This window comes from Dendrobates tinctorius, unplaced genomic scaffold (genome assembly GCF_039654945.1).
Source record: "Dendrobates tinctorius isolate UK_male_01 unplaced genomic scaffold, ASM3965494v1 ptg000028l, whole genome shotgun sequence".
NCBI classification, from domain to species: domain Eukaryota; kingdom Metazoa; phylum Chordata; class Amphibia; order Anura; family Dendrobatidae; genus Dendrobates; species Dendrobates tinctorius.
This window is the reverse complement of record NW_027361696.1, coordinates 76875441-76889870: the sequence shown is the minus strand read 5'-3', so window position 1 is coordinate 76889870 and position 14430 is coordinate 76875441. Positions and strand designations below refer to the sequence as shown.

The following is a 14430-nucleotide window of genomic DNA, read 5'->3' as shown; positions in this document are numbered from 1 at the left end:
ACACCCGTATTCTCTCTACGGCATGTATCTTTCCCCTACTCTCCCCTACTGTTACCTTTCACTATCCGGTACGCCATGATCGAGGCCACTCACCTACCAGATCATTGCCGGCGCCCGCCTTTCCTTCTTCAGGGGTGTCCGTGGTGTTGGGGACCTGACCTAGGACGGCTGTCTTTCTCACGTCTTCCAACTCATTTTCCTTCTTTCAATTACATGTCATGGTCGGCGTCCCGGTCTCCCAGACCTCCTCAACTCTTAGATCCCTACCGGATCTCACACTTTCCTTTGGTCCCGCAGACCTTCCCTTACCCGGACCTGTTGCATTTACTTTGGCATATTATACATTAAACAACTTTATAATAGCACAAGTACCCATTTTTATAATTTTTTTTTTCTTGCTTTTAAAACCAAAATATAACATAACATTGCATGTCTCCTTTCCTCCTCCCTTCCTTGGACATGGACACTCCCTCTCTTCTAAGTATCCCGCGCTCTGTCAGTCTAAAAAGTAAACACAAACTATCCTGTAAGAGGAACATAGAAAAACAGACATAAAAATCACAGATAAACATTTCTTTTTTTTTTTAAAAGCTGACCGCGAACTGTCCTTTTGACCTGCACAACGGTGCAACGAACTCCTGACAGTTCAATCCTCCTTTCGGTGGTCAGTAGTATGGGACCCCACAACCGTGGAGCTCCCAGGATGCAAGAAGTGTCCCTTTCTGCAAGATAGTATAAATGAGCCGTCCCGGGGGTCGTGCAGCCGCCATGCCAGCCTCTCTCCTCTCATGGAGCAGGTTCCAGACTTCTTGCCCCCTGGCCCTCTTCTTCTCTATAACTCCTGCGACCCAAACAGAGGGTCCGGCATGAGCCCTGGAGTCCGGTGGGCGGGACTTAACCGAGGAAGGGCGTGGATCAGAGGCGGCCGATGATTTTTGCGGCTCAACAGCCACTGGGGCCAGGTGGCAAATGGGGACAACCGGGTCCTCGGAGGCTGGAATCACAGGGCCCACTAAGTCGGCTGCAGTCGACTCCAGCAGCGGCATAACCGCGGCCTCAGGACAGGCCGCATCCACTACTTCCAATGGAGCCGGAGTAACGGCCGGTTCCAACGACGCAGCTGCTATCAGCAGGGGGAACGCAGCAGCGTCTTCTTTGGATGACTTCCGCACTGGCGGCTCCAGGCCGAGTACCTCAGGGACTTGAGCAGGGGCCTCGCTCAACTCTGCATACACCACCGGGCCCGATGTACCAAGGCCTTCCGTTGCGCAGGGGGCAGCGTGCTGCGGCGGAATGATGAGGGCCGCTGGCGGAGGCACTGGTGGTGCCGGGGGTACTCTCACCTTCCCCAGCGCTGCGGCCTCCATCACATCAATACGCGGCTTCACCCGCAGCCTCCGTCCCTCGCTCCACTGTCCCGCGGGATTTTCCCCCAAACTCGGGGGCTCCGCTGAGAAGTCCTCTGCTGGTATTGGCGGTGGCCGTTCTCGCTGACTCTGCTCAGGCTCTGCTCCCCAGCTCAACATCCCGCTGCTCTCCCGTGGCTCTGAGGGCGACTTCTGGCACAGCTCCATCCCCTGCCGCCACTGCCACTCTAGGCGGCCGAGGCCACGACACCTGCAGAGTCTCATACCGTCCGTTGGGCAGCACTCGAATGGCATCAGACAGCCGCAGCCAAGTTTTTCTTCTGTGCCACTCCCTTTGTGAGGTGAGGTGTCGGCAGGCCTCTCCACCCTCCTGTCAGGGTCCAATATATGGAAGCGTCGATCTCCAAGCACATACTGCTTCCTTTTGGGGTACGTTGGAGGGGGTCCCAGTCCATTCTGAACAACTGCAAACACCTGGACCTCTCCTCTGCGCTGAAGCAACACCGCCATACTGCACAGTACCTGGTACCGCCCCGGATCCTCTGCTGGCCACACAGATCCGCCACAGCATTCCCCATTTGTATTCCACAGGTAGGTAATTTGTAATCCACAGGTAATTGTAATCCAAACAGAGTAGTCCAAGTCCTTTTCCATTCTTTAAGGCAGGCCTGCCGCAGAAGATGATGTATTAGCGGCGGCGATCCTGCCGACTACGCCAAATGTAGGGTCGGTGGTGGGCCGAGCTGGGGGATGATAGGGGGTGGTCCCACTTCTTACCGCGCAGAGATGATAACAGAGACACGATGGAGGCAGATTCTGGGTGCAACAGGTCCAAGTTTATTCACGCTGGCCGTCCGACTGACGGCACACCTCGCGGCCCTCCGTTTCCAGAGCCGCTTCTCACACCGTACACTAGGGACGTGTCTGCACACACCGTCCCCTCCTTTACTGTCGACGCTCCTGACAGGTCCGTCACTGTGGCCGCCTTAGGCCCGTAAACCAACAGCGCTTCTACTGCTCAGTCGTCGTGTTACATACGGTGTCCTTCACCCAGAGCCTCGTCTCTGCTGCGGTCCTTTCCTGTCAGGACCACCCCCCTGACGTTTCCTCTCCTCAGTCCCCTTGGTCGGATTCTCCTCAGGGCACACAGACTGGCGTAGTCCTCCTGTCACCTGAGCTCCCCCTGGGGACTGGAACCTTCTGGAACCCTCCCTCAGTATTTATAACTCTCCCGGTTCCTTGAAACTGTCACTCTAACTGTCACCACGCCCCCCATGACCAACGGTTTCTAAAGCCCTAAGCTGCTGTAAAGTCCTTTGCTCACACTCCACCCTGCCATCTAATGTCCACCCAAGGTACTGCACGTCCACTACACTTTCCTAGCTGTTTCCCTTCTATAATAACTGACACCTACCTACACTGTGCAAACCTATTTTTCTTCACTCTGACTAGTCCGTCCGTCCATCAGGTCACCTTCCCTACAAATATATGGATACTGTTGTTGAGAGATATGACTGTTAGTGCATAATAAATCAAAGGGGACAGTGATGGGATCTTCCTGCAGCCCAGGAAAAATATGTATACCAAGTCATGTGGGTAATTTGTCAGATAAGAACATTGTATGAATTTATGATTTACCTGTTTTTTGGATGACTGCAGTGTTCTTGGAAATACCAGGGTTTTCGCTAAGGCCACAAATGTTCTCGCTAAACACTCTGAAGTAATATTCATTACCCATGATTAGATCTGAAATGGTACATTGAGTCTTCCTGTTGTGTTCAAATACAGTAAACCATTCCTATTAAAATGAAAAATTCACATGATGCGTCAAGATAAAATGTAAATGGCTACTAGAGTGAAAACTTTAAAACAATATTTGTCATCATGTTTTTCAGGAAGCAAATATAGAAAAAAGTATTTTTGTGTGTTTCGATTTTTTTCACAATTTATACTGTCAAACTAATATTTCTATTTTTTTGTGATTTTTTATTTTTGAGAGATCTTTGCTATTGTAAGCAGAGACCTGGAGAGTATGTGACTGCAGAATCCAATAGAAGCATCAGAATTTCAGATGCTTGTTTTCACTACATAATCTCTGACATCGGGGAACTGACCATAACCTGTTAGATTGCAGGAGCAATTGCACATGATGAAAGCCCATGACTAAGGCTAGTTTCACACTAGCGCTCTTGGGTGCAGCTCAGGGCCGCCGCTAAGCCCCGCCCCTGGACACGGCCACTCCGGTCAGTTCCTCCTCTGATTGCATGAGGCTGCATGCGATCAGCGTATCCTATATTTAGCGTTGGATACACTGATCGTGCGCTGACCGTGCTCTGGTCTGATTTTGCTGGCGCTGCGCCCAGCACACAAAAACGCGCTGTGTTGCATTTTTGTGCTCTGGGCGCAGCGCCAAAAGGGCGCAGCTCCTCAAAATCAGAGCAGCACACGGTCAGCGTATCCAACGCTAAATATAGGATACGCTGATCGCATGCAGCCTCATGCGATCAGAGGTGGAACTGACCGGAGGGGGCGTGACCGGGGGGCGGGGCTTAGGGGTGGCCCTGCGCTGCACCCAAGAACGCTAGTGTGAAACTACCCTCAGCTTTCTAAATTTACAGTGTTTTTTATAGCAGTTTAAACAAACATTATTGGCTTTTAGGACAAAATAATTGAAATCAATAAAAAAGCTATCTGAATGTTATAATATCACACCTCTGAAGAAGACAAAGCAAAATCTGTATCGGGGCAGCAGGGACATCATACATACAGGTGATCTTTTCATGTAAGTGTCATCTTTCAAGACAGTACTACCTAATTGCTAGAGGAAGGGAAAGTATATTCCAAGTAAAAATGCAAATATCACTAGTATACGTTTTCTTTTTTTATAATGTGAACTGACACCACTCTGTATAGAGATCTTTGAGTCCCTGCTTTTGGTTAGCAGCCTTTTTGTTATTATTGTCTTATGGTTGTATTACATAATAATTTTGTCTATGTTCAAATAAAGAGTATTTTTATTAGACATTATATACTCTAAGGGCTTCTTTTTTCTACTTTTTTTTCTAAGTTATAATACTGAAACATAGAAAGGAAACTACGATCAAAAAGGCCCACTTTTTAATAAAGGTCAAAGTTTATTGTCATTACATCAAAAAGAACAAACACATGGGGGAGACATAAAGTGCAACTGTGCATGACAAACAGAGTGCCAAAGGAATACAGATCCATACAGGGCATCACAAAAATATATATAAAACATATCAGAATCCATGTAGACAGTAAGAATCCAATACATGTACATATCTCTCACCATATAGACTAAGCTTATGCAGTGCGCTAACCCATAAATAGAGAAATATATAGATATAGAGTGTATTTATATAATAACATAGGAAAAATAGTAGTAATGATGCCCTGGGACCTGCACCCACCCCAACGCGCGTTTCGGCCTTGCCTTCGTCCTTGCCCCCTGACGAAGGCAAGGCCGAAACACGCGTTGGGGTGGGTGCAGGTCCCAGGGCATCATTACTACTATTTTTGGTAAGATCAGCTGTGCGGTGGCGTTCCTATGTTATTATATAAATACACTCTATATCTATATATTTCTCTATTTATGGGTTAGCGCACTGCATAAGCTTAGTCTATAAGGTGAGAGATATGTACATGTATTGGATTCTTACCGTCTACATGGATTCTGATTAGTGTTGAGCATTCCGATACCGCAAGTATCGGGTATCGGCCGATACCGACTTCCGATATTTTTTCAATATCGGAAGTCGGCATCGGAATCGGAAGTTCAAAGTTGATTGACAGCCGAAATGACATCATCATGATGCGCGGTGTGCGCGCATCATGATGCGCCGTCATTTCGGGCCTTCCGGGGGTCTCTGCCGGCCTGCCGTGTGGACTGCCCGGGGTCTGTACCGGCCTGCCGGGGGGCTGTGCCGGCCTGTGCCGGCCTGCCAGTGGTCTGTGCACCCTGTGGGGGTCTGTACCGGCCTGCCGGGGGGCTGTGCCGGCCTGCCAGTGGTCTGTGCACCCTGTGGGGGTCTGTACCGGCCTGCCGGGGGGCTGTGCCGGCCTGCCGGGGGGCTGTGCTGATGTCCGGGGGTCTGTGCAAGCATCGTCCGGTGGGACTATAAGTCCCATCTGGCGATGCCTGCTACCATGACAGTGATTGACACATTAGCCAATGATGGGACAGTAGTAGTCCCATCATCCGGCTAATGTGTTAAATGTTAAAAAAAAAAAAAAATACTACATACATACTACATACATACTACATGCATGCTACATACATACTACATGCTACATACATACTACATATATACTACATGCATGCTACATACATACTACATGCTACATACATACTACATATATACTACATGCATGCTACATACATACTGCATGCTACATACATACTACATACATACTACATACATACCACATATATACTACATACATACTACATGCATGCTACATACATACCACATACATACTACATACATACTACATACATACCACATATATACTACATACACTACATGCATGCTACATACATACTACATACATACTACATACATACTACATGCATGCTACATACATAACACATATATACTACATGCATGCTACATACATACTACATGCTACATACATACTACATATATACTACATGCATGCTACATACATACTACATGCTACATACATACTACATATATACTACATACATACTACATACATACTACATGCATGCTACATACATACTACATGCTACATACATACTACATATATACTACATGCATGCTACATGCTACATACATACTACATATATACTACATACATACTACATACATGCTACATACATGCTACATACATACTGCATGCTACATACATACTACATACATACTACATACATACTACATACATACCACATATATACTACATATATACTACATACATACTACATACATACTACATACATACTACATGCATGCTACATACATAACACATATATACTACATGCATGCTACATACATACTACATGCTACATACATACCACATACATACTACATACATACTACATGCATGCTACATACATACTACATGCTACATACATACTACATATATAATACATGCATGCTACATACATACTACATGCTACATACATACTACATATATACTACATACATACTACATGCATGCTACATACATACTGCATGCTACATGCATGCTACATACATACTACATACATACTACATGCTACATACATACCACATATATACTACATACATACTACATACAATACATTCATACAATACATACATAGACATACAGTACATATAACATAGAGTAACATACTTACCAATACTTGTCACATTGTTTCCCGAAGCCATTGTCTTTTACGGAATAAATATTAACATAACAAACCACAAAAATACTCACCCACGATCCGAAGCAGTCCACGAGTGTGTCCCATGACGATGTTGGGTAGAGAACTGCAGCATCAGCTGATGCTGCCGTTCTCTACGGGCTGCAGGAATCCAATGACGGAAGGTAGGTATCCTTCCGCACTGTATTCCTCCGCCACTTAAAAAAAAAAAAGTCCCTAAAGTCTCACTTTATGCCATTGCTGCGTGGGAAATTCTATGTCTATGTATGTATTGTATGAATATATTGTATGTAGTATGTATGTAGTATAAAGGTGGTATGTATGTAGCATGTATGTAGTATGTATGTAGCATGTAGCATGCAGTATGTATGTAGCATGCATGTAGTATATATGTAGTATGTATGTGGTATGTATGTAGCATGTAGTATGTATGTAGTATGTATGTAGTATGTATGTAGCATATATCAACAAAGAGCCATATCTCAACTATTAAGTGAAAATTAAGGACCAAAAGAGTTTTAGCATAAAAAATAAATTTTATTGCATAATAATTAAAAACAACAGCAGAGCAACAATGCTAAAACAGGCAGTGGTAGACATAAATGGTAGATGATATCTAGAAAAGAATCCAAGTGGAAAGGGCATTACTCCCTCAAAGTACTCAATGATAAATCACATCCATGTAGTGTAAATATAATCTAGAGTGCCTTATTCATGAATCTGCCATATTTTATATAGTAGAGGTAATAGAGAGTATATCTTTTGCCAAAGAATTTATTTTAATAAATTCACTAGAATGTTAATTCTCAGCTGAGAAAAAAATGGGACCAATATAGTGTAATGTACATGACGCCGTGAGCAGTAACCACCACACGGAGAATAGATTAAATAGGTTACAAAAAGCTGCACCAAACATATGAGCTCACATAAAGTGGCAAAAGTTACAAATAAATACAAGTAATTGCCACAATGTGAGCCGGCAATTGGGGATATTATCGATATTATTTTCTGTATTTTATTCACCAAATCACTTGTCTCATTTTCTGCATAATCCATTTGGCACTAGTATCCAATTTTTTGTTTTTATTCTATACACTTTATCATTTTTTCAGTAATATTTTTACAAATGTTGCTCACATTTTGATCATATCTTTTTCTTTTGTTTTTTTGTCTGATTGGTACGCATGCCCAGGATTTTCCCTACTTGAGATCTCCTGACACGCTCACCAGGTGCGCTTGTGGTGTTCTGCTGCTTATGCAGCGGTATCCATTTGCTCCCTATGAGCGCTGAAGGAGGATCTCTGATTTACTGAGTCGGGATACATCAGCGCATGCGTCACTTACTTTCAGACTTCTGAATGGGGAGTCTTGTGGTCTGGCATTGCGCATGTGCTCAATCGGGATGACACCTGTTGCGCGATGTGGTTTATTGCCTATTGACCCTATATATATCAATTCCGGGGCTAGTGTGAGTTACGCCTCCTGAGGAAGCCAAGGCGCAACGCGCGTAGAGGCGGCAGGCAGTGGCAGCACATAGTCACTTCATGTAAGTGTTACGTTACTCTATTTTTCAATTGTTATCCGGTTCAACTTGCATGAATAGGTCTTTTTTTCTCTGCCTAGTAGAGAATACTTTGCTTTGGCCTTGGTTTGGTCATTTGTATGGGCTTATCTGCGCCAATATTTGCTGAGGTTATTATTTGCATTTTCTTTTCAATTTGCACCCAGTTTTATTCACATTAATATGTGGTTTATTCTGCTGAGCAACTAACTGTTTATTTATGTTGCTCTTCGTGAATATGCCGGCTCACATTGTGGCAATTACTTGTATTTATTTGTAACTTTTGCCACTTTATGTGAGCTCATATGTTTGGTGCAGCTTTTTGTAACCTATTTAATCTATTCTCCGTGTGGTGGTTACTGCTCACGGCGTCATGTACATTACACTATATTGGTCCCATTTTTTTCTCAGCTGAGAATTAACATTCTAGTGAATTTATTAAAATAAATTCTTTGGCAAAAGATATACTCTCTATTACCTCTACTATATAAAATATGGCAGATTCATGAATAAGGCACTCTAGATTATATTTACACTACATGGATGTGATTTATCATTGAGTACTTTGAGGGAGTAATGCCCTTTCCACTTGGATTCTTTTCTAGATATCATCTACCATTTATGTCTACCACTGCCTGTTTTAGCATTGTTGCTCTGCTGTTGTTTTTAATTATTATGCAATAAAATTTATTTTTTATGCTAAAACTCTTTTGGTCCTTAATTTTCACTTAATAGTTGAGATATGGCTCTTTGTTGATATATACTGTTTTCTGAGTTATGCTATTACTTATTTCCCATTAACAGGGGATTTTTTTGGTACTTAATGTATATTTTCTGTTTTACCACAGTTTAATTCCCTATGATGGATTTCAAAGCCAGGGAAAAGGTCTGGCAGGATAAAGCATTGGATTTATTCAAACAGAGCTCAATTGCTAATTTTAATCATACCCAATATGATGATAAAGGATTAATGATGAAATATAAAAACTTGGTTAATAAAAAAACTAGGATTTGGTGGACTAAAACATCCCTAGATAATTATATTAAACAAAAAATCATTCCACGTGGCCTGCGGATACAACTCTATCCAACCTTTAGTCTGGATGATACTGAGTTAATATCTAAATGGGAAAGTGTTTCCTCAGCATGCTCTATGTCTTTTATGGAGATCATCAATATCAAAAATGCTTCTATTTTGGAAGAATTGGATATTGAGCTGAACAAATTACAAGAAGAGTTGGTAGCCAAATTGTCAAAAGAGGCCCTGGAAAATTTCTTTCAGGATCTCAATCATGATATGGAGAAATGGGAACAACAGATCAGTAAAAATAAAATGAAAAAATATCAACGTGATGTGATGGATTATGATCAGAAAAAAGTCTTTCGTTGGCAAAATAGAATTTCAGTAGAAGATCAGAAACAATCAGAGATAAGAAGTTCATCTGTGTCTTCGGTGTCTTCTATATCCAGTAATACCACTTCAACTCACGAAAGGGAATATTATACTCCCAGACGTATTAAAACAAGATATGGTGGTAGGGGCAGAGGAAGTGCAAGATATCAATCTAACTCTGGTACCAGGAGAAATGATAAACCTAAGGTAATTAATCTATCCTCGCATATTTTATCTAATGAACAGGTAGAATTGTTAGAAAAAGGTTTATCCTTTTCTCCATCTCAACAATTAGATTCCTTCACGGTCATAAAAGATGTTCACCTGTTCGCGAGAAAACTGATACTAAAGAGATTCCATGAGAAAAGTACTATGGGATTGTCACTCAATTCTGAGGAAGAGAAAGCTGCTCTGGAAATTTTAGAATCCTTAGCAGAGGAGAGCAACCCTATGGAAGCGGTGAGTTCTTTTCCCGTTTCCTTGTTTAATAAATCAAAAAAATTTCCTAACCTTAACACATGCTCGGCAGTTGAGACTTTTGTGAGATTGGTCACTCATGATATAGAGGAACTTAAGAAAAACTATCGCTTTAATCCAACTTTTATGAGTGATAAAAAAGCAATTATGGAAATGCAAGGTTGGAAAGATGTAATCTTTAAAAGAGCCGATAAAGGTGGCAATCTTGTTCTTTGGCCACGTGACCTTTATGAAAAACAGGCTCATAAATTATTATCGGACACTAATTGCTATAAAAAATTGACTTTCAGTCCTCTTCCTGCATATCATAAAGAACTAAATGATATTCTGTTAGAGGCACATGAGAAGGGTATTATCCCCAAATCACTTTTGGAATTTGTTGAATCTTTAAAACCTAAACTGCCCACTTTATATTTAATCCCAAAAATACATAAGAACATTGAGGATCCGCCCGGCCGTCCTATCGTGTCCGGAAAGGAAGGACTTAGTGAACTGATATGTCAGATAGTAGATTACTATCTGAAGCCCTTGGTGACCACTCTACCCTCCCATATTCTTGATACAACTGCGGCTCTACGGAGGTTAGACCAGCTACATCTGGGAGATGATATGATCCTTGTCACGGCTGATGTGGAGGCGTTATACACCTCCATTCGCCATGACCAGGGACTTAGAGCTACCTCCTGGTTTTTGAGAAATAGTAATTTGGACCCCCTTTTGGCAGCCCTTATAATTATTCTGTTAGAATTTATTCTGACGCACAACTGTTTTTTATTTAAAGAACAAGTATTTTTGCAAACTCAAGGTACAGCCATGGGGGCGGCTTGTGCTCCGGCTTATGCCAATTTATTTTTGGGTTTTTGGGAGAGGGAAATCTTTCAGTGTTCTCCTGTTACCAATATTGAAAAGGCCCACAATTGGATGAGATACATAGATGATGTGATGTTTGTATGGGAGGGCCCGTTGGATGAATTAAAAACATTCATGTCTGCATTGAATGATAACGATCTGAACATAAAACTCACTTATTCCTATGGGAAGAGAGTTAGTTTTTTGGACATCGATATTTCAGTCAATGATGATGGATCTGTATCGACTGATATATATAGAAAACCTACGGCCACTAATTCAATTCTACACGCCAAGTCCTCTCATCTAAAATCCACTATACGCTCAATTCCAGTGGGGCAGTTTTTGCGAGCAAAGAGGATTTGCTCTTCGGAAAAGACATACCAAAATCAAGCTGCAGATTTATATTCCAGATTTAGAGAAAGAGGATATGGTCATAGGCAAATTCGTAGAGCTTATAATAGAGTACAAGAAATCCCTAGGGATCAATTGCTATACAAGAGAAATTCCAAACCTAGGGATAATAATCAAGTTCGTCTAATTACCCCGTTTAATGATCAATGGGATAACTTTACTGGTATAATCAATAAACACTGGCATGTGTTACAAATAGATCCTATTTTGAAAAAGACATTGCCATCTAGACCTTGTATTACAGCCAAAAGATCTAAAAATCTTTCTGATCTACTTGTAAGGAGTCATCTAACCTCCAACGAAAAAGTACAAAAGGGTATTTTTGGTGAACTCCAAGGATTTTACCCTTGTCGAACTTGTAAAGCATGTTCTAATACACTTAAAATGAATACATTTCAAAATTCAGATCATTCCAAGACCTTTTCAATCAGAAAATGCCTTACCTGTTCATCTAAGGGTGTGATATATTATGCAAGTTGTTCTTGCAAAAAGATTTACATAGGAATGACTACAAGAGAGCTTAGAATTAGAATTCGCGAGCATGTTCGAGATATCGAAAAATCTAAGGAGGCTAAGGATCTGGACCAATTGAAGACATTACCGAGGCATTTTCGTGCATTTCATCATTCTCGTGCTGATGATCTTCGTGTTTTTGCAATTGATCAGGTATCGTTGGGTACGAGGGGTGGAAATTTATTTCAAACTCTTTCACAGGTAGAAAGCAGATGGATCTATAGGCTTAACACGATGATACCAGTGGGTTTAAATGAGAACAATGGTTTTGGATCCTTTTTATAATATAAATAAAATTTCTCATATTGTGTATACATGGTTTTTATTTTTTGCTTCGGTTTTTAATATTTTTTTATTCTTATTATTTTTAGTTTCCATTCCATTCGATTTACCTCATTCAGTCTGCTCTTGGTTGTGGATCTTGTTTATTACACAGAAAATGAAGCGTATCTCACTCACAAAGAAGAAGACTTTGGGATATTTGTCCTCATTGATTGAGTGAATGAACATTGGGGATATTATTAATATTATTATATTCTATGTATTTTATTATTGTTCACCAATACTGTTAGTTACATATTCTGTACAATTTATTTGGTACTTTTTTATCACTATCATTATTGTTAGGTAGCATCTTTTTGTCCCCATTATTTTGGGGATTGATTATTGGGGATATTATCGATATTATTTTCTGTATTTTATTCACCAAATCACTTGTCTCATTTTCTGCATAATCCATTTGGCACTAGTATCCAATTTTTTGTTTTTATTCTATACACTTTATCATTTTTTCAGTAATATTTTTACAAATGTTGCTCACATTTTGATCATATCTTTTTCTTTTGTTTTTTTGTCTGATTGGTACGCATGCCCAGGATTTTCCCTACTTGAGATCTCCTGACACGCTCACCAGGTGCGCTTGTGGTGTTCTGCTGCTTATGCAGCGGTATCCATTTGCTCCCTATGAGCGCTGAAGGAGGATCTCTGATTTACTGAGTCGGGATACATCAGCGCATGCGTCACTTACTTTCAGACTTCTGAATGGGGAGTCTTGTGGTCTGGCATTGCGCATGTGCTCAATCGGGATGACACCTGTTGCGCGATGTGGTTTATTGCCTATTGACCCTATATATATCAATTCCGGGGCTAGTGTGAGTTACGCCTCCTGAGGAAGCCAAGGCGCAACGCGCGTAGAGGCGGCAGGCAGTGGCAGCACATAGTCACTTCATGTAAGTGTTACGTTACTCTATTTTTCAATTGTTATCCGGTTCAACTTGCATGAATAGGTCTTTTTTTCTCTGCCTAGTAGAGAATACTTTGCTTTGGCCTTGGTTTGGTCATTTGTATGGGCTTATCTGCGCCAATATTTGCTGAGGTTATTATTTGCATTTTCTTTTCAATTTGCACCCAGTTTTATTCACATTAATATGTGGTTTATTCTGCTGAGCAACTAACTGTTTATTTATGTTGCTCTTCGTGAATATGCCGGCTCACATTGTGGCAATTACTTGTATTTATTTGTAACTTTTGCCACTTTATGTGAGCTCATATGTTTGGTGCAGCTTTTTGTAACCTATTTAATCTATTCTCCGTGTGGTGGTTACTGCTCACGGCGTCATGTACATTACACTATATTGGTCCCATTTTTTTCTCAGCTGAGAATTAACATTCTAGTGAATTTATTAAAATAAATTCTTTGGCAAAAGATATACTCTCTATTACCTCTACTATATAAAATATGGCAGATTCATGAATAAGGCACTCTAGATTATATTTACACTACATGGATGTGATTTATCATTGAGTACTTTGAGGGAGTAATGCCCTTTCCACTTGGATTCTTTTCTAGATATCATCTACCATTTATGTCTACCACTGCCTGTTTTAGCATTGTTGCTCTGCTGTTGTTTTTAATTATTATGCAATAAAATTTATTTTTTATGCTAAAACTCTTTTGGTCCTTAATTTTCACTTAATAGTTGAGATATGGCTCTTTGTTGATATATACTGTTTTCTGAGTTATGCTATTACTTATTTCCCATTAACAGGGGATTTTTTTGGTACTTTATGTATGTAGCATGTAGTATGTATGTAGCATGCATGTAGTATGTATGTAGTATGTATGTAGCATGTAGTATGTATGTAGCATGCATGTAGTATATATGTAGTATGTATGTAGCATGTAGTATGTATGTAGCATGCATGTAGTATGTATGTGGTATGTATGTAGCATGTAGTATGTATGTAGCATGCATGTAGTATATATGTGTTATGCATGTAGCATGCATGTAGTATGTATGTGGTATGTATGTAGCATGTAGTATGTATGTAGCATGCATGTAGTATGTATGTGGTATGTATGTAGCATGCAGTATGTATGTAGCATGCATGTAGTATATATGTAGTATGTATGTGGTATGTATGTAGCATGTAGTATGTATGTAGCATGTATGTAGTATGTATGTAG

General features: G+C 40.9%; 2 protein-coding genes across 4 annotated transcripts in view; one reads left to right on the top strand and one right to left on the bottom strand.

The window, feature by feature from the left end:
- The window catches only part of LOC141085560 (myosin-binding protein C, fast-type-like), a 157292-nt gene that overhangs the window by 22637 nt on the left and 120225 nt on the right, over positions 1-14430 (bottom strand). For both annotated transcript variants that reach the window (XM_073571014.1, XM_073571015.1), the window contains one exon: positions 3006-3165. In XM_073571014.1, the coding sequence (XP_073427115.1) occupies positions 3006-3165 (160 nt within the window). The remainder of the gene's footprint in view (positions 1-3005; positions 3166-14430) is intronic.
- On the top strand, positions 7749-13996 carry LOC141085559 (uncharacterized). Of its 2 annotated transcripts, XR_012231330.1 has the most exons (3): positions 7749-9917; positions 10006-10169; positions 12335-13996. XR_012231330.1 is itself a non-coding variant. In XM_073571013.1 (2 exons), exons 1-2 carry the CDS (start codon positions 9177-9179, stop codon positions 12404-12406), a joined length of 1065 nt encoding a protein of 354 aa, XP_073427114.1. In that variant the 5' UTR covers positions 7749-9176; the 3' UTR covers positions 12407-13996. The 2 variants fall into 2 exon arrangements, 1 of the variants encoding a protein (XP_073427114.1); XM_073571013.1 differs by having other exon boundaries at positions 7749-10169.